Raw genomic sequence first — 20,766 nt, forward strand, 5'->3', positions numbered from 1 at the left:
GACTCTGAAAAACAAACTGAGGGTTCTAGAGGGGAGGGGGGTTGGTGGATGGGTTAGCCAGGTGATGGGTATTAAAGAGGGCATATTCTGCATGGAGCACTGGGTGTTATGCACAAACAATGAATCATGGAACACTACATCAAAAACTAATGATGTAATGTATGGTGATTAACATAACAATAAAAAATTGTTAAAAAAAAAAAAGAACTTATCAAACTCACCACCCAAAAAAACCAAAAAATCCACTGAAGGAATGGGCAGAAGACATGAATAGACATCTCTCCAAAGAAATAAAATGGCCAAGAGACACATGAAAAAATGTTCAATATCACTCAGCATCAGGCAAATAGAAATCAAAACTACAATGAGATACCACCTCATACCAGTCAGAATGGCTAAAATTAACAAGTCAGGAAATGACAGATGTTGGCAAGGATTTGGAAAAAGGGGAACCTCTTACACTGTTGGTGGGAATGAAAACTGGTGCAGCCACTCTGGAAAACAGTGTGGAGGTTCCTCAAAAAGTTAAAAACAAAACTACCCTATGACCCAGCAATTACACTACTAGGTATTTATCCAAAGGGGCACCTGCATCCCAATGTTTATAGCAGCAATATGCACAACAGCCAAAATATGGAAAGAGCCCATATGTCCATCTACAGATGAATAGATAAAAAAGATGTGGTACATATACAAAATGCAATATTACTCAGCCATCAAAAAGAATGAATTCTTTCCATTTGCAACAACATGGATGCAACTGAGGGTATTATGCTAAGTGAAATATGTCAGTCAGAGAACAGCAAATACCATATGATTTCACTCATATGTGGAATTTAAGAAATAAAACATGGACATAGGGGAAAGGAAGGAAAATAAAATAAGTTGAAAATTTAGAGGGAGGCAAACGATAAGAGACATTCAGGAAACAAACAGAGGGTTGCTGGAGTCGAGGTGGGTGGGGGGAAGGGACAACTCAGTGATGGGCATTAAGAAGGGCAGTTGATGTAATGAGCACTGGGTGTTATATGCAACTGATGAATCACTAAATTCTACCTCTGAAACAAGGAAGGAAGGAAGGAAGGAAGGAAGGAAGGAAGGAAGGAAAGAGAGAGAGAAAGAAAGAAAGAGAAAAGAAAGAAAAGAAAAGAGAACAAGTGAGGGGATGGAAAAGCATTTATCAGGCTAATGGACACCAAAAGAAAGAAAGCCTGAGCAGACATACTTATATCAGATATACTAGATTTTAAACCAAACACTAATAAGGGATGAAGAACAGCACTATTTCATAAGAAAGAGGTCTATCCAACAAGATCTAACAACTGTAAAAATTTATATGCCCAACATGGGAGCATCCAAATACATAAAACAATAGCAACCATAAAGGAACTCTTTGATAATAATACAATAATAGTAGGGGATGTTAACACCCCACTTACACCAATGGATAGATCATCTAAGCAGAAAATCAAAAGGAAGGAATGGCTTTGAAAGACACACTGGACCAGATGGACTTAACAGATATATTCAGAACTTTTCATCCTAAAGCAACAGAATATACATTCTTTTCAAGTGCACTTGGGGCATTCTCCAGAACAGATTACATACTAGGTCACAAATCAGGCCTCAACAAGTACAAAAAAGGTGAGATCATACCATGCATATTTTCAGACCACAACACCATGAAACTTGAAGTCAGCCACAAGAAAAAAATTTGGAAAGACCACAAATACATGTTGGTTAAATAACATACTACTAAAGAATGAATGGGTCAACCAGGAAATCAGAGAAGAAATTTAAAAAATATATGGAAACCAAGAGAAATGAAAACACAAGGGTCCAAAACCTTTGGGATGCAGCAAACGTGGTCCTAAGAGGGAAGTATATGGCAGTACAGGGCTACCTCAAGAAGCAAGAAAAGTCTAAAAATAAACAACTTAAGTTTACACCTGAAGGAGCTAGAAAAAGAAAACAAATGAAGCTGAAAGCCAGCAGAAAAAGGGAAATAATAAAGATTATAGCAGAAATAAATGATATAGAGACTAAAAAACAATGGAACAGATTAATGAAACCGGAAGCTGGTTCTTTGAAAAAATTAATAAAGTTGATAAACCCCTAGCCAGACCTATCAAAAAGAAAAGAGAAAGGACCCATAAATAAAATCACAAATGAGAGAGGAGAAATAACACCAAGAAATACAAACAGTTGTAAGAGAACATTATGAAAAATTACACGTCAACAAATCGGACAACTTAGAAGAAATTGATAAATTCCTAGACACATATAAACTACCAAAACTGAAATAGGAAGAAAGAGAATACTTGAACAGACTGATAACCAGCAAAGAAATTGAATCAGTAATGAAAAATCTCCCAACAAACAAAAGTCCAGGGCCAGATGGCTTCCCAGTGGAATTCTACCAAACATTTAATACCAATTAATACCTATTCTTCTCAAATTATTCCAGAAAATAGAAATGGAAGGAAAACTTCGAAACTCATTCTAAGAGGCCAGCATTACCCTGTTCCAGAGCCAGATAAATAAAAAAGAGCAGTACAGGACGCCTGGGTGGTTCAGTCGGTTAAGTGGCTGCCTTTGGCTCAGGTCATGATCCCAGAGTCCTGGGATCGAGTCCCGCATCAGGCTCCTTGCTCAGTGGGAGCCTGCTCTCCCTCTGCCTGATGCTCCCCCTGCTTGTGCTCACGTGCTCTCTCTGTCAAATAAATAAAATCTTAAAAAAAAAAAAAAAGAATTACAGGCCAAAATCCCTGATGAACATGGATGCAAAAATTCTAAACAAAATACTAGCAAATTGAATCCAACAATACATTAAAAGAATCCTTCACCACAATCAAGTGGGATTTATTCCTAGGCTGTAAGTTGGTTCAATATTCACAAATCAATCAATGTGATAAACCACATTAATAAAAAAAAAGATAAGAACCATATGATCCTTTCAATAGATGCAGAAAAAGCATTTGACAAAGTACAACATCCATTCATAATAAAAGCCCTCAAAAAAAACAGGTTTAGAAGGAACATACCTCAACATTATAAAGCCCATATATGGAAAACCCACTGCTAATATAATCCTCAATGGGGAAAAACTGAGAGCTTTTCCTCTATGGTCAGGAACAAGACAGGGATATCCACTCTCACCACTGTTACTTAACATGGTACTGGAAGTCCCAGCCTCAGCAATCAGACAATAAAAAGAAATAAAAGGCATCTAAATTGGTAAGGAAGAGGTCAAACATTCGTTATCTGCAGGTGACAGGATACTCTATAGAGAAAACCCAAAAGATTCCACCAAAAACTTGCTAGAACTGATACATTAACTCAGTAAAATTGCAGGATACAAAATGGATATACAGAAATCTGTTGCATTCCTATACACCAACAATGAAGTAGCAGAAAGAGAAATCAAGGAATCAATCCCATTTACAATCGTACTAAAAACCATAAAATACTTAGGAATAAACCTACCCAAAGAGGTAAAGGATCTATGCTCTAAAAACATAAAACACTTAGATAACAAGCTTCTGCACAACGAAGGAAACAATCAACAAAACTAAAAGGCAACCTATGGAAATGGAGAAGATATTTGCAAATGACATATCTGATAAAGAGTTACTATCCAAAATATACAAAGCACTTATAAAAGTCAACACCTCCCCCCAAAAATTAATAATTCATTTAAAAAATGGGCAGAAGACATGAATAGACATTTTTCCAAAGAATACATATAGATGGCTCACAGACACATGAAAAGTTGCTCATCATCACTCATCATCAAGGAAATGCAAATCAAAGACACAATGAGATACCATCTCACACCTGTCAGAATGGCTAAAATTGACAACACAGGCAACAAGAGGTATTGATGAGGATGCAGAGAAAGGGGAACCCTCTTGCACTGTTGGTGGGAATGCAAACTGGTGCAACCACTCTGGAAAACAGTATGAAGTTTCCTCAAAAAGTTAAAACTAGAACTACCTATGACCCACCAGTTGCACTACTAGGTATTTACCCAATGGATACAAACATACTGACTTGAAGGGGCACCTGCATTGTGATGGTTACAGCAGTATTATCAACAATAGCAAACTATGTCCATCAACTGATGAATGGATAAAGAAGATGTAGTGTATTTACAGACAATGGAATATTACTTAGTCACCAAAAAGAAGGAAATCTTGCCATTTGCAACAATGTGGATAGAGCTAGGGTGTATCGTGCAAACAAAATAAGTCAGTCAGAGAAAGACAAATACCATATGATTTCACTCATATGTGGAATTTAAGAAAGAAAACAGATGAACATAGAGGAAGGGAAGAAAAAAAAAAGAGGGAGACAAACTATAAGCGAGTAGAGAGAACAAACTGAGGGTCAACTGGAGGGGAGGTGGGCCGGGGATGGGCTAAATGGGTGATGGGTATTAAGGAAGGCTGCTGTTGTGATGAGCACTGGGTCTTGTATGTAAGTGATGAATCACTACATTTGACTCCTAAAACCAATATTACACTATATATTAGCTAACTAGAATTTAAATAAAAATTTGAAACAAACAAAAAAGACGATGTGGAATATTAGTGAAAAAAGCAATTAAATCTTGCCATTTGCAAGCATGTGGATGGATCTAGGGAGTATTATGCTAAGTGAAATAAGTCAGTTGGAGAAAGACAAATAGCATATGGCTTCACTCATACGTGGAATTTTTGCAACAAATGAACACAGGGGGTTGGGGGGGGGGGAGAAAGGTCAATCCAGAAACAGACTCTTAATTATAGAGAACAAATTGATGGTTACTGGAGGCAGGGGTGGGGGTTAAATAGGTGATGGGGATTAAGGAGTTGAGCACTAGGTGTTGTATGTAATGATGAATCACTAAATTCTACACCAGAAACCAATATTACACTGTAAAGTAACTGGAATTTAAATAAAAATTGGTAGGAGAAAAAAAAATGAAGCATTCTCATTCTCAGCAGCAACAATTAACTTTGCATTTATGAAGGCCAGCCAAACTCTACATCTATTTTGTGGAAGACTGACTTTCTCTGTATAGTTAACTTTTCAATAGCGTTTCTGTATAATAACCAAGTAATACAAAAAGGACAAAAGACATATATTATGTGTTACTATATTTTAGTGTTTACTTATACAGTAACTGATACACTGCTGAAAAGGAAGAAAAATACAGTGATAACTCATGAATAAGAAATTGATTTTTATGTAGTAACAGTTTTTTCATGTGCTATAGTTTTTCCATTTTTCTTACACTAAGTAAATTTTATGGTTTAGAATACTAACCATTCATATGAACAAGGATTTAGGAATCTACTAGGTTTAAAAGAAAAGAGAAAGTGGGCAAATAAGAATTAAATATACAAAGGAAAAAAAATCAATTCTAGAGGACAATTATATTTCTTTTAAAAGTAGCATGAATAAATGTCCATGGATCAAGAGAGACTGGATGGACCCCTGGACACCCAACCACTTTCTGCGAAGGAAGAAAGGTCTTGAACCACAAAGGTGTGCTTTTGTGCAAAAACCAAAACCAGTTAGCCCTTTTCCATATCCACTTTCTATTTTGGCAAGTGCAAGAAAGCAGGAAATAGCTTTCACCATCAAGATTTCTACCTCTCCCATCTCCCAGAGCTGTAAAGAGTTCTACATAAGGACACAAAACCAGAGAGGTCTTCTCCATGTTACAGGGTGGGGAGCTCCTTCGCAGCTCAAGACAAAGGGCATTAGAGTCTATACTCCAGGATCTGGGGGCCTTTCGTGGGGCACTTGAAGTGAGACACTAGAGTGATGAGTCTGAGTTACAAAAATCAGAGTCATTACTTTCTGTCCATAATTTCTATGATTAAAACACCAAGTGAATGTGCTACTTGTGAAAATGTAACTGCTCATAACAACTTCTACAGGCTGATCACAGGGGACTAGAAAACGAGATCTTTAAATCCTTTCCAACTAGGAAATTCCATAATTACATGGGTAATTTGGGCTTTGGGCCTCCGAAGTTTTTTTTTTTTTTTAAATTTGTTATATTTTATTATTCTGTTTTTTTTTAAAGATTTTATTTATTTATTTGACAGAGAGAGAGACAGCGAGAGCAGGAACACAAGCAGGAGGAGTGGGAGAGGGAGAAGCAGTCTTCCTGCCCAGCAGGGAGCCCGATGCGGGGCTCGATCCCAAGACCCTGGGATCATGACTGAGCTGAAGGCAGATGCTTAATGACTGAGCCAGCCAGGCGCCCTTATTATTCTGTTTTTTAATTTTGTTATCCCTTTTTAAAAAAGTAATCTCAACACCCAGTGTGGTGGGGCTTTGAACTCACAATCCCAGGGTCAAGAGTCAGATCCTCTACAGACTGCACCAGCCAGATGCCCCAAGGGAACTCAGTTTTAAACATGGCCCATTCAGAATTCCAAATCAGTTCAAAATTCTCTCACTTCTTTATTCCCTCTTTCTCCTGGGAGTGATCTAAATTCTCAGAGGGTTTATGTATCATCCTGGCATTGGGAGTAGGACATTTAGTACAAAGAATTCCCTCTGTTCTCACTATCCTCTGCAGAGGGAGCTAGTTGTTTCTGGTTCCTCTTGTCATATGCTCCTATGGGCTGCTGTCCTTGCCATGTGGGCCTCTGAAGTTTTAAAAAAGTCACTTCAAAATCAAAATTTTAAGACTAGAATACACAATGACTTAGCTACATCTACAGTCAAATTTGTATACATACCTCACTGAAAAGGCTTCCATTAACATATGAAATCCAGAGTTTCCAGAAGTTAGGCAGCTGACTTAAAACAAGCTTGGTCAACTTTTCAACAAATGCCACCCGGTGAGGAGTTTTGTATCTCCATGCTAAGGGGGGGAAAATACTATGAATATACTTTGAATCAAGAATAAAAATCGGTTGAACATATAACTGCTCCCCCACCTAAAAATGTGTCACACTTCATCCCACTTTGGCTGTAGAGCTTTAATTTGCTGATAGACCAATATTTCCTTTTCCACATCACATTACCAAAGACTGCCGACACAGAGAATACACTTTTAATAATACACAGAGAATAAATACCCTGCTGTTCTCAAAGGGGCGTGGCAGATGGGGGAGTGGCAGACTGGTCAGGAGGACACAGAAGGAGAAGCAAGGAGGATATTTTGGGTTTTCAACCTTGTCTTCAGGATGTTCTATTTCTCTTCAAAAGTCATGTCTTCAAACAGCAAAGTAAGGCAAAGACAGGGCAAGGCCAATTAGCCTTAAATTGGAGGCAAATATCAACCAGTTAAAAATGCCACTATATATGCACTTGAAAGTTCAATAACAACTCAAGTTATCATAAAGGAACATATTCAAGTATAATCGTATAATGAATAACTCTTCCCATAACAAAGAAATTTAAGAAAAAATAAAAATATTGAAGCCTCTTGGATTACATATCATTTAATGCAATTACTGTAAGTGGGAAATAAGGTCTTATAGATTTTTTATGGGAATAAGTTCATAGGAATAAAAACAAATTAGTAATTCAGTGAGCATTAATCACTTCCAATTTCTTCCCTTCTTATCACATTCTTTCCTGTTTCCTCCTTCCTCCATGCCCTGCTTCCCAGCTCTGCTGTTCTGTTTCACAGCCTCCAGCAGGAGCAGGGCAGAGGTATTCCTACTGTCCAATTCACAGCAATGATCAGGAGAACCTCTGGGGTCAACTGCCAACTTCTATTCAGCAACTTCAAAGAAAGGTCAGATAAGGGAACTTGCATTAACTCCTTCATCAACTACCAGTTTCTTTTCAAAATACTCCTAGGCAAAAAGTTCTGTTGCTATCATTACTGTTGTTATTCTAGTGGGGAAGGGTGGATTTTATTTAATTTTAAAATGTTTCATAATAATCTAAAAAGACAATACGTGGTTAGAAAAGAAAACTTAAAAGGTATATAGAACAAAATCTACCTCCCACCTACATTCCCCATTTGCCTAGTTCCCAGCTGCAGCCATAAGAAACTGCTGTTATTTGTTGCTTGTGATTCTTTCTAACATGTCTTTTATATACACAAGCAAATACAAATACATATTCTCTCCCCACCCAAATGTTCTTTTACACAAATGAAAGCATATTAAACACACCGTTTTGACACTTGGGCCTTTTTTCATTTAATAACGGATCCTGAAGTTTTTCCCTATTTGTACATAAAATATTTTTCCCCCCAGTTACACAGTACAACTGACCCTTGAACAATACAGGTTAGGAACAATGACCCCCTGCACAGTCAAAAATCCATGAATAACTTCTGACTCCCCCAAAACTGAACTAATAGCTTACTGTTGACCAGGAAACTTTCCAATTATATAATGCAGTCGATTAATATTTTATATATGTATTATATACTATACTCTTACAACAATACCTTTCTAATTTTTTCAGTATTTCTAGGCTACATGGTTCATCTGAGAGTTTTTTCAAATTGTCACAGATCTCCAAAAAACTTTCCAATATATTTATTGAACAAAATCCATGCATAAGTAGACCTGCACAGTTCAAACCAGTGCGGTTCAAGGGCCAACCGTAGTTCATATTTTGTATGTATCATAATTTTTAAAAAATCCCTTTATAATGGATAAGACTGTTTTCAATGTTTTGTGGTTAAAATTAGTGCTTTAAAATAAATTAAAAAAATAAACTAAAATAACTGCTTTAATCAATAACTCTGTGCCTACCACATTTAGCACATGTACAAGTATCAGTGTAGAATAAATTCTCAGAACAAGAATTGCTGGGTCTAAAAGTACACAGAGTTGTGATTTTTAGTAAATATTATTAAATTGATCTCCATGGGGATTCTTTACATACCCACCAGCAACACACAGAAACACACAGAAACTTCCTTATAATCTCACCAATGAACAAACCACACACAAAATTCCAAACAATCAAAATCTGGGGATTTTGCCAACTGGTATCTCATTGTAGTGTTACATGGTCTTTTAAATTTTTATTGTAAGTGAGGCTGAGTGCCTACCTTCATATACTTAAGAGCATTCAGACTTCCAATCTGGGGACTATAGACCTCTTTACCTATTAGGTGTATTAGCCCTCTGTCTATGAGTTGTGGGAGAAGGCTTTAAATTCAGTTGCCACATATGTGAAAGGCATGGTTCTTTATTTAGGGGTACACTGTAAACTGTACTTGTCTATTTGGCCAATATTTATTAAGTGTCCACTGTGTGCTAATCCTATGGCTATGCCTTAATGTCTGTCTAAGATGCTCACCACTAATACTGAATGAACAGGGAAGGTCTCTGCCTTCACAGAGCCTACAATTGAACAATCAATGAAAGGAGTCCTAATGATAATGTGACATGAGTCTAATGAGATTAGAGGTATTTTTCATCTGGAGACAGAGCTAAAGCAGACAAACCAAACACAGGGAAGCACTGTTTTCCAAACGGCATGCAGTACCCTACATAGCAGAGGCCACAGCCCAGTGTATGATGGGCCAATGACAAAGTAAGAAATAGGATAAGAAAATCTAAAAACTGAAGCTTTGGCAGACCTGCCTCATGGGGTAGCAAGTAGACTCATACATGACCTCTTCCCCTAAATTAGTGTTTCAAAGGTCTGAGCTCCTCCATGCAGCTATATTACAACTATTTATATAACCCTGTTGGGAGAAACTCATCTAATAACCTTATCTTATATATTCTTTGCAAAGCTTTTTTGCTGGGAAATCAAAAGTGAAAACACCCTATGATGAACCAAGTCTCTACTGGATCTGATGCTGGACAAGCACTTTGAGTGGCCTGGCTTATTGCATATCCATGTATTCTACACAGATACAGATATTCTATATACAGAGGGCACCAGGTCTCAAAGACCAGTCTGTCATGGGGAACTGCCTCCACTCCAAAGAAAAATAAGGAACATTGCTTTTTCACCAATGTAAAGGAAAATATCATTTTAAAAAACACAAACAGAAATTAAACTCAGCTTCTCTCTTGTTAAATCCATTAATTAATAAGTATTCTAATTGAAGTGATTTTATGATAGGAAAAACAGTTGGACAAATATAAATAAAAACATTACAAAACAATCCCATAAGGCTTCCAAAAAGATTTCTTCAGCTGAATCTTTTTATGACAGAGTAATTGGTAAAATTATTTTGCCTAAGTTCACTATAGTACAGAGTGATAATAGTGCAGCTAAATAATAGTACCAAATAATCATACTGAGCTGAGAGTTCTGCAATTCCTCAATGTGCTGGCACTCAATCAAGGTTCTTGGAAAACAGACAGGTCCCTGCAGCCTCCTGCCCAGTGACAGGGAATAATTTTTAGTCTCATGTTTGATCTTTTTATTACTAATGGATTCTTTATACCTATGTATATACGTATGTAATGAGAGTCCTATTTACCCATTCCTTCTATATCTACTTCATCCAAATTCTGATTATTTGAAAATGATTTTGGGTTTTATTTTCTTACTGAATCCAACATGTCTTAGTTAAATTCCCATATGCTATTATCAGTTACAGAATAACTTCAAGAGTTATTTCCTAAGACTGATGAAAAGAACTATTTACTATAAGCAATCTTCCTCAATTGTTTCAGTTTCAAGTAGTAATTTTAAGGAAATTAAACATGTATTTTACTTCTACTTCCAGCCATACTGGAGTAATAAAGATTAGATTCAACCTTCAGTTATAAACAACTAGAAACCTGGGGGCAGGAGGTAGATACTATAAACTGTTTCAGACACTGGGCAATAGGCAGCACAGCACTGATTCCCAAGGGGAGGGAAGTGCATGATGAACCCACAAGTGCCATGGCTCTGTCTACAGACACGTTCTAGACAACACAGACAAAAGGAAGCATAACCTAAACAAAGCTCAATGGCCTTTCTGAGCTGGAAAGAAAGAGGTGGAGGTGACTAGAAAATGTAGGAAAGAGTTCCAGAAGGAACCTACATAGAAAAAGCTCCAAAAATCTGCATAAGAGTCCTCCTAAGTCTTTGCTGAGAACTAGTTCTGCATCTATGGAGTCAAACTTCACAAAACCAGGCAAAGAACAACCAGGGAATTGTAAGGTAAACAGTTCCCAGAAATAATACAGGGCAGGGAGACCTTCTAGCTCTGAACAGCCAGAGGGAACAGTCCTCATCAATTACCTGGGCCACTCAGTACAGACCCAAAAGATCACACCTCAGTGGTTGGGTTAAAGTATCCCCAGAATGAAGGCTACTCTAGACCTGCTCTAGCAAACTAGTAAAAGCCTTGAACGGCTCAAACTTCCCTGTAAGGAACTGATAAAACAGTCTAGCATTCCTTAAAGGAAGACAACAGAACTCATACTCAACACTGAACATTCACATGATGAGCAGGGAAATATGCATAATAACCAGAAACTAAGAGAAAAATTGTCAATAGTAACAAATCCAAAAATGACAGAGACGCCCAAATTAACCAATGACAATGTTCAAATATTTAAAGGAAAACATGAAAATAATGAGGGCAGGAAGGTAAGATATTTATAAGAACGAAGTAGAATTTCTAGAGATGAAAAATACAGTATCTGGAATTTTCAGGTTTAGACACTGCAGATAAAAGATCAGAGAAGTTGAAGGCATAGCAATTGACTCTATAATGAAGCAGAGTGGAAAAACCGGGGGGGAGGAGGAACAGGGAAAGAGCCTCAGTGATCTATGAGATAATCTACTGGCCTACCATACATGTAATTGAAGTCCTAGAAAAGGAAATAGAACAGAAAATACCTGAGAAAACTAAGGCCCCAAATTTTCTAAATTTGATGAAAATTTCCAGAATCTCATAAAATAGATCCAAGAAATTTGGCAAAACCCAGGCAGGATAAATTTGAATGTTCAAGATGATATAACTCATTTAAAGTCAAGATTCAATAATAGTTTCTAATTGATTTAAGCCTGTTAGCATGTCAACTGATGGTAGTAAATTACTTAAGGAGTGAGGTGGAGGGTGTTTAGACCTGCCATAATTTCCTACTAATTAAAAGAAGGAAGTATTGTTTAAAAACTCAGGTGGACTGCACCCCAGAGTCAGATCCTGGAGGCCATATTTGCTGAGAGGGCTTTATTTGCTTAGAGGGCTACAATACACCACAGTATACAGAAGCAAGTTATTCTGTTCTTTCACTGTTTATATTAGTTTGATGGGCTTGGTAGGAAATGGGAACAGGACAAGAAGGAACACTGAGCCCTCCATTTAGTACAAATGAATCATCTAATTTTAAGGTGTTCTTATGATGGATATTCACTCATATTTATTAATGAAACCTTAGAAAAGCCCTACTCCAATACTTGTAATAAAATATTTTAAAATAAACTTTAGAGGTATTTAATATAAAGTAAGATATTTTTATTACCGTATTTGGATTTCTTTCTTTTTTTTAAGATTTTATTTTTAAGTGATCTCCACACCCAATATGGGGCTTGAACTCACAACCCCAAGATCAAGAGTTGAATGCTCTACCAACTGAGCCATCCAGGCATCCCACCCTATTTGTATTTCTTCGATCTGTTATTGAGGTTATAAATAACTAGTGACTTAATAGCATTTAATTGGTACCCAAATGCATTATAAACAATAATTTTGTATCTCCCACAGGTAAATAAACAATAGGTAAATATCAACTTCAGAAAGTTAAGAAAGGTAACATAGTTAAAATGAGATGCTTTATTCTGAGGAAAAATGATTAGCAATTAATATATTATTAACCCTCTTTCCAAAGCAAATTTTAAAGTGCATAGAAGAGGTGTTTCTTTGTACTGACTATAGAGACTACTTTTGTTACAAATTTCATCTTAAAGAAATTCTCAGAAAATATTTTCTGTGGCATATTTTTAAAAAGTCAATCACAGGAAAAATAAAACTAGACTTTAACTATGTATGTTGAATAAACATTCACCTATGAAGAAGGTTGGTAATATTTAGCAGCAGTAACACAACTAATTAGGAAAATCCAAGTGATAAATGCCTGAAACTGCACAAGTACAAATTTAAAAGACAAAGTGGGGGACAGAGAGAGATACTTACAGTCATCTCGACCAGATTGAAAGCTGCTGCCCCTCTTCAGTGATGCCGTCTGACTAAGATGACCCAACACCAAGGGACGGGTATCATTATCCAGATCCAACATGGGACTGTGAAGGCCTGGAGTACCTAGAAGAGAGGTGACATTTCCATATATTCCATATTTTCTTACTTGTTGATTTATTTTTTTAAATTTTATTATGTTATGTTAGTCACCATACAATACATCATTAGTTTTTGATGTGGTGATCCATTAGTTTTTGATGTGGTGATCCACGATCCATTGTTTTCGTATAACACCCAGTGCTCCATGCAGTATGTGCCCTCCCTAATACCTATCACCGGGCTAACCAATCCCCCCCCCGCCAAAACCCTGTTTGTTTCTCAGAGTCCATAGTCTCTATGGGCTGCTTCTCTGAGTTATTTCTTCCTCAATTGTTCATTCTTTTAAATAAAACACTTGCCAAGCAAAATAAAAAATATTTTCTCTAAATAGCTTTGAAAAGTCATTCCCACCATGACAGATTCAGATAGGATTCAATCCATTATTCTGGTTTACTACAGAGATGTAACAAACTGTGAGAGAAACTTATGTATCATTTTAGAATGAATGTTCAGCAAAACTGGCAGGGGCAAGAGTGGGGGAAGGTCTACAAACCTAAAAATCAGGCTGAGAAATCCTTTTTTGAAAAACAACTTCACACTTGGAAGTCAGAGTTCTGACTCTCTATTGATGCAGTTTGACATTTTGCCTTCTATTGTTCATTAACAATTTTCTCCTATCTCCAAGTCAAAATATTATCTTCTCAGGTTTAAGAGTTAAATATTATATCTCTGTCCACAATCACTGGACCTTCTGCAAATAACTCCCTCAATATATACTGAGTGACTGATACTAAATTACTCAATAAGAACTCTGTTCCTTCTTTTATAATTTAATAGAATAATAAAAGCATATAGATTTGTTTTCAGATGCAAAAGATAAAACATATCCATGCCACTGATAATATTAGTTATTTAATAACACTGAACGAGGATTTATTGAGTACCTCCTATGTGCCAGGAACTATAGGCCCTGAAGATAAGGTGATGAATAATAGATAATGCCCCGCTCCAAAGTATTTACATTCTGGTAGTAGAGGCAAAAAATAAAGCAATAAATAAATAAAATACAGTAAAAATATGCCATGGAGAACTTCTTTTCAGGAGCTCCTCCTATCATGAGCCACTTAACATGATACAATATGAGCTATCTCCTTGTATTCTGACAAATTCTACTAAGGTAGGGTTTGTAGAAATAGAAATTAAATCGGACAGATTTTTTAGTGGAATAGAATTTTACTGAAGACATACTATGTGCTAAATGCTTCATTTACATGCATTTCTAAACACTAAGATACGACTTGTGTAATTCCATATTTTAAAACAATTTATTTGCTAAAACAACAAAATAAATGATATGTGATAGAGTAAGAAAATACAATGAAGAAATAATATTTTTATAATTGATTTTTTTCTATATTAAAGGCCAAGTGTGTGGAAGCTTTTAATGACTTATGACATTTTCTTTTGCAGTTTATATAATTGCCACTACTATTGATTGCAGAATTCTGGAAAATAATATCGAAATATTATTTCTGACATACTTTAAAAGGAAATATAAAGGAGCCCAAACTTAGCATCACAATATTTACATAAAAATTATAATATATATAAAATTTCATATAAAAAGGTACAAAAAAAGAATGCTTTAAGTTAAAATGTTACATGTGGGGCACTTGGAGAGCTCAGCAGGTAGAGCACCTGACTTGATCTCAGGGTCATGAGTTCAAGCCCCACACTGGGTGTGGCTCCTACCATAAAAAGTTACATGTTACTCTTGAAGGTTTCAGAACTATACATTTTTTAAAAGATTTATTTATTTATTTGAGAGACAGAGTGCAAGCATGAGTGGGGGGAGGGGCAAAGGGAGAAAATCTACAAGCAGACTCTCTGCTGAGTGTGGAGCCCAAACAGGGCTTGATTTCACGACCCATGAGATTACGACCTAAGCCGAAACCAAGAGTTGGGACAGTCAACCGATTAAGCCACCCAGCTGCCCCAAAACTACATTTTTATTAAGAAGGAAAGCACTTGCTGGTTTCCTAAAAATACATTATGTACCATTCCTACAAAAAATATAATTATCATTATTCAAGTAGATCCTCAGAAAAAGATTTTCCCTATAACTGATGTGTTTATAACTTTAATATAAATGGTTTGATTTTAAGTCATTTATGTAGTTTAAGTAAATCTTGAATTTTGAAACTGTTAAAGGACTGATTTATCTTCCCTTTAATAACAGAAACTGTATTAAGAATATGCTTTTCTTCTTTTAGAAACTATATCATCATTTTCTATAACATCAGGAAAAGAAAATTTAACATGAACTAATTTCCTAATTGGTAGTGTTGAATTACCATCAAGTATAGCACAGCACCAGGGAGCTAAAACAGCATATACACACCCTCAGGACTGACCAGCATCTGGAACACATGTGCAAGACGCATTTTTGCAGAGTGACCAGAAGAGAGCGCTTCAGCACCACATACATGCATAAGCCCTACAAACTCAACAGTGGGCATTAAACTCAGAAATGAGCTTCTCTAACACGTTGCTCTTTTTTTGTTGTTGTTAAAAAAAAAAGGGGTCTTAAGATCAGTTATTATATAGGGAAATTAGGAAGATTATCCTTTAGAGAGAGAATTAAAGAAAACATTTTAAATTTCAGTTGTCAGAAACTATTATCAAGAGTCAAAAAAAACCCTTGAGGACTCATACCCTCCTTTTAAACTTAAATTATATGACATGGCATTCCTACTCTATAAAATTATTACAAATATGAAGCAGTTTTGATGATAAATAAGCATTACTATGAAAAGAAAACAGAAAAAGATGAGACAAACTATTTCTGTAACATCAAATCAACAAAAGGCTTTAAAATATCTTACAAGAAATCAGTGTATTTTCTGATTGTTTTACCTCACAGTATGATAGCAACATCTGTTGATGTGTTTAAGAGACATATATACATTATATAAAACATATGGTTATTTAATGAGAATAATTAGGAAGTTTCATATTATCATGCTCTAACTTATGTGCAACTGAAATCGGTGTTGGTGTGTTTTCCCTAACAACCTAAATTATCTGCCCCTTGATATCCAGCTGAGGATGGTACTCAACTGAATACACACAACTTTAGTTTTTTCATTACAATTTTAGCTTATCATGGGACATTTTGCTGGTGACAGAGATTAAAGTTTTTGTAAAATTGTGTTTGTCTTTATCTTTCTCAATACTGCATTAGGTTCTGAGAGGTCATTTGTTTTCTTGACAGTAAATGTTCTCTAGAAATGAAGAGTTCCTATAATTTTTTCTAGATGAATTTTTTCAAAGCCTTTTATTAAATAAGGTTACGGCTTGAAGAAAGGTTATAACTTTTTGGCTTCATTTATGTTAATACTAACAAATTGTTTGCTATATTTGAAATTGGGGCAGGGATTAACCCAAGATTCTCATGGTTATACAATTGGAAGGGGGTTCTGCAGCTAGCTTAAGCAATCATAATAGGCCAATGCTTCATGACCTGTAAAAATCAGGGCTTGACACAATAAAATTTTTAAAGTCTTTTTTGGGTGTAAAATAGTGATTCTATGGTATGAAGTCGGAATTGGAATCTTTAAATCACCACTGAGAACAAAATGGAAAACATGTTTATTTTGCTCACTATTCCCACAATTTAGAACACTGATTAGTGGTGTTATCTAAAAAGTCTGCCTCTACATAGAGAAGCAAATGTGAAAATTAAGGTTTAAATAGAAATTATATAAGGAAAATAATAAAGACAAAAAAAAGTAACAGTGAAAACTTCATCAGAATTTCAAAATACTTGTTATTATGGGACCTTACAGCTTGGTTATTTTAATGACGCTAAGCAGGGTAACCAATAAATAAACTCAAATGAATAAACGCTTATGAGATCAAAATTATTTGGCTATAAACAGAGATATCTGGGGAAATCTGGGGAATAATTACAGGGTAAAGATTACTCGGGAGAGAAAATTCCATATAGGGACACCTCCCATAGAATGAGAACCATCACTATAGTACTTCTAGTTCTAAAAATGCTATGTGGTGTTTGCAGGAAAAATGATACAAACAAAATCCTAGAACTAAAAGGGTGTAGCCATGTCTTCTCAATTCTACAAACTAGTGTTCGAGTTATGATTTTACCAATATATCATAAGAAAAGATACATAGCTTATCTACAGATGCTTGGAAGAAGTATCTTGGGGGAAAAAAAAACCTTCAAACACTTAAAATTTAAAAAAAAATAACGACTAAGCTTCTTAATTACTGACAAATAATACTGACAAATAAGAATCCGTGTTTTGTTTCTCCAGCTAACGCTTCTGTAATATGCTACCAGCATTCTCAAAAGGAATTCTTCTAATTATGAGGATGTAGGAGAAACTTAACAGATTGTAAACAAACATAAAATTAGAAAAACCATTTCTGGAACACTCTATAAACAGAACAGAAAATTTGTTTTAATTAAGAGAAAAAGAAAATTTACTTTCAAAAGTTGCTTAAGTTACCTTCTACAGAACATCAATAAAGCAATCCTAGTGACTTCACTAAGAGAATAAAAGCTGCAGTGTAGAAATAATCAAAAGTTTAAAATGTATTACTTTTCTAAAAGAAAATAAACTATCAATCTTTCACAATTTGCTCTTAACAAATTGAAACACTTGCTATTTTTTTTCCAACTGTGAGGTTTCTACTAAATAAGTTTTCAGCTTTATGTTAACCTATGGATCTGAAGACATCTTCCCCAAAGCTCAAAAACTTAACAGTTTACATTAAAACAATGATTCCTACAAAAACAAAACAAAAACTGATAATGAAGTTTAGACTTTATAGAAAATGCTGATTATACCTAGTACTCCTAAGACTTCCAGGAAACCTTAATACATGTATCAGTCAAATCCTTTCAACTCAACCTGTGCAAGTTTTCCCTATTTTAAATGCAAATAGTAGTCAACATTTGTTTAACAGACTCTGCAACATAAAGGGCAGAAGAGACCTTTCTTAAGGGAAGCCTGCAGATGTGGAACCAGGTGAGTAAGTTTACTATATTTTCTCGTCCTTCGTGCCTCTTGCAGCAAGTTTTCTCACAGTCTACAATAGTGTGGAGAACACTGATCTATAGCCCCCGGACTCTCAGAAGGGCGGCCGACTTCCTTACTGCCCTTAAACACCTTTGAACACATTTTCCTGCGCACAGCGGGCCCTTGTCCTGCACTGCAGCCCGACCACCCACTGTTGCTTGTTGACCAAACACACGGGGCCAGGAGTCTCCACAGACACACAGGCAGGATGGGATTCCTTTCAAGCACACCACACAGAAGAATTTCAATGCCAAAGGTGGGGGGTGGGGGCGGACGTATCAAGACCGAATTACAAATTCCTCACAAATTAGACCTGTGTCAACAGATAAAAATGTTCTTTTTGATCTTATTCTTCTCTCTATATTTAAAGTTCCTACAGGGGCATTTCCTCAATTTAAAGAGGATCACTTAATCTAAATTAAACTAAGGGAGACATATTTAACATACTCCTGTTAACCTCACTTCACTTTTTAGGGTGTCAGATCTGTCCTAAGCAGGTTCCAGGCAGAAATTCTGGTGTATTTTAACATCATTCAAAACAGAGAAGGAAAATATAGGAAATATATTTTAAAGCAAAGTAAAAGAGGAAATATATTTTAAAGCAAAACCATAGGTGTGAACTATGAGGAAGTATTTATTAGCTAACATTGGCTATATAAGCAAGAACCAGATATTTATAATAAGCTGGATAGGTGAATACCAAAATAAAATTATTTATGTTTTTATTAAAGTACTGTATTTTTTTTGTAATTCTATATAGATCTTAGAGAAAACATGCTTAGAATATGTAAGCAATAGAATTATTACAAAATGATAGAATACAAAATTAAAATATTTATAATGAATATTTTAAAATTACCAGTTGATGCTAGCATTCAATGTGTGCTTGACATGCACTGCCAAAAATTTTTTCTCTCTTAAGGACAGGGGACATGAATTAGACATGAAATGGCTCCCAGCTGTAAGAAGTCTTCTTCCAGATGTACAGTAAGCCAAGACAGTAGAAAAGAACCAGCTGCTAGGATAAAAAAAAAATTGGGGAAAAAAAAAGGTCCTTTTGACATAAGCCTTGTTGGTCTGTCCGATTTAACAAAGATAGACCATTCATTCATTGTAAGGTGAACTGAATCTAGTATAAAACAGAAGAAACAAGAACTTAATCAACTCTTATGATGTTTAACAGCTGTTATTTTACTATACAGATCTACAAATGAATGCTATGTTATTCATAAGTCCTAGGTCACTGACTTTAAAACACTACTTAAATTACTAGTATTAATTACTAGTCATAATTTTAATTTGGTAGCTAAAATTGTCTTTTCAAATTATATTAAAAAACAAATCTACAATCATATAAAAGCCTGCTGATCTGCATTCAGGTAATTAACACTTCTTATATAAACCTATACTATTTACAAACAACAGTGATGATTTCTAATGGTATGCATTGTAAATCTAATTCATGGCATTCTGAACATGACCTGAGTTTTTTCTCTTTCTGAAAAAAGGACAAAGGGGAAAGGAAAATCAGACCACCACTTTGCTGAAGAGATTTTTTTTTTCATAGCAGTCATAAACTGATACTTCTATTTCTCTCTCTTGAATCTGCTTTCTTCTATACATCCCTTGCAGCTTATAAATCTCAAAGCAAGTGAATAAAATCCCATTAGAAGCATTTTATTGTCTAAAGTCAATTAAAAAAGTTCTCTAGTCACAACAAAAAAACAAGGGTGCAGATAAGGCTGGGGTTGTGTAATCTACATCGGAAGGGGCTTAGGAAGAGCAGGTGGAAATCAAAGTAATATCTCCTATCTGTAGTTGGTGCAGTTGTGCCTTTCCTTTTTTCTTTTTTAAATAAACTTCTATTATTCTGGATTCATACTGTTATGATCAACATTCAGGAGAGAAAGCATGTTTTAAATCTCCAGAAAATAAATTTCATAAAAGAACAATCTTCAACCTCATTTTAACAACTTTAAAAATTATAATTTTATTAAAACATTTAATATAGGTATAACAACACATTTTTACTGTCTTTTTAACCACAGAAATATTTTTGTAGTTCCATAAAAAATTTGATGAATCTGCTGCCGATTTCCTACAGAGGCTGTACTTTAAAATCTACAGTCCAGGAAGTTTACTTAATCCTACATTATGAAAATACCACAATTATATTTATTAACTCCACTAATTAAAAGTGTACACACACAAATATTATGTACACAAAGATCATAGGTATAGTTTTTAAATATCAAGACAAAACAGTTTATACTGTGTAAATTCAGAAAATTGAATATAACTTATAAAATGTATCTTATGCATGTATTTTATAAGCTTGAGTTGAAAATATAGCCTTTTATATCTTAAGATCATCAGATAAATATTTTTATTTCAGCATGTAATTAATAATCTGCTCAGTGTGTGAAAAAATTGAAAGAGCAGATATTTAGCACAGTGCCTCTGTTCTTAATATTTTTTCTTCCA

The 20,766-nt window shown here is 35.2% G+C and overlaps 1 protein-coding gene and 1 long non-coding RNA gene across 5 annotated transcripts in view; one reads left to right on the forward strand and one right to left on the reverse strand.

The window, feature by feature from the left end:
- Positions 1 to 15,678, forward strand: part of LOC113927512 — a 29,967-nt gene extending 14,289 nt beyond the window's left edge. The window contains exons 3-4 of the long non-coding RNA XR_003521645.1: positions 7,622 to 7,750; positions 15,448 to 15,678. This is a non-coding gene — a long non-coding RNA (uncharacterized LOC113927512). The remainder of the gene's footprint in view (positions 1 to 7,621; positions 7,751 to 15,447) is intronic.
- The window catches only part of EXOC2 (exocyst complex component 2), a 279,473-nt gene that overhangs the window by 139,562 nt on the left and 119,145 nt on the right, over positions 1 to 20,766 (reverse strand). For all 4 annotated transcript variants that reach the window (XM_027603387.2, XM_027603388.2, XM_027603385.2 and 1 more), the window contains 2 exons: positions 13,073 to 13,198; positions 6,744 to 6,868 (listed from right to left, as the gene is read on the reverse strand). In XM_027603387.2, coding sequence (XP_027459188.1) covers positions 6,744 to 6,868; positions 13,073 to 13,198 — 251 coding nt within the window. The remainder of the gene's footprint in view (positions 1 to 6,743; positions 6,869 to 13,072; positions 13,199 to 20,766) is intronic.

Source organism: Zalophus californianus, chromosome 7, assembly GCF_009762305.2.
Source record: "Zalophus californianus isolate mZalCal1 chromosome 7, mZalCal1.pri.v2, whole genome shotgun sequence".
Lineage (NCBI taxonomy): Eukaryota > Metazoa > Chordata > Mammalia > Carnivora > Otariidae > Zalophus > Zalophus californianus.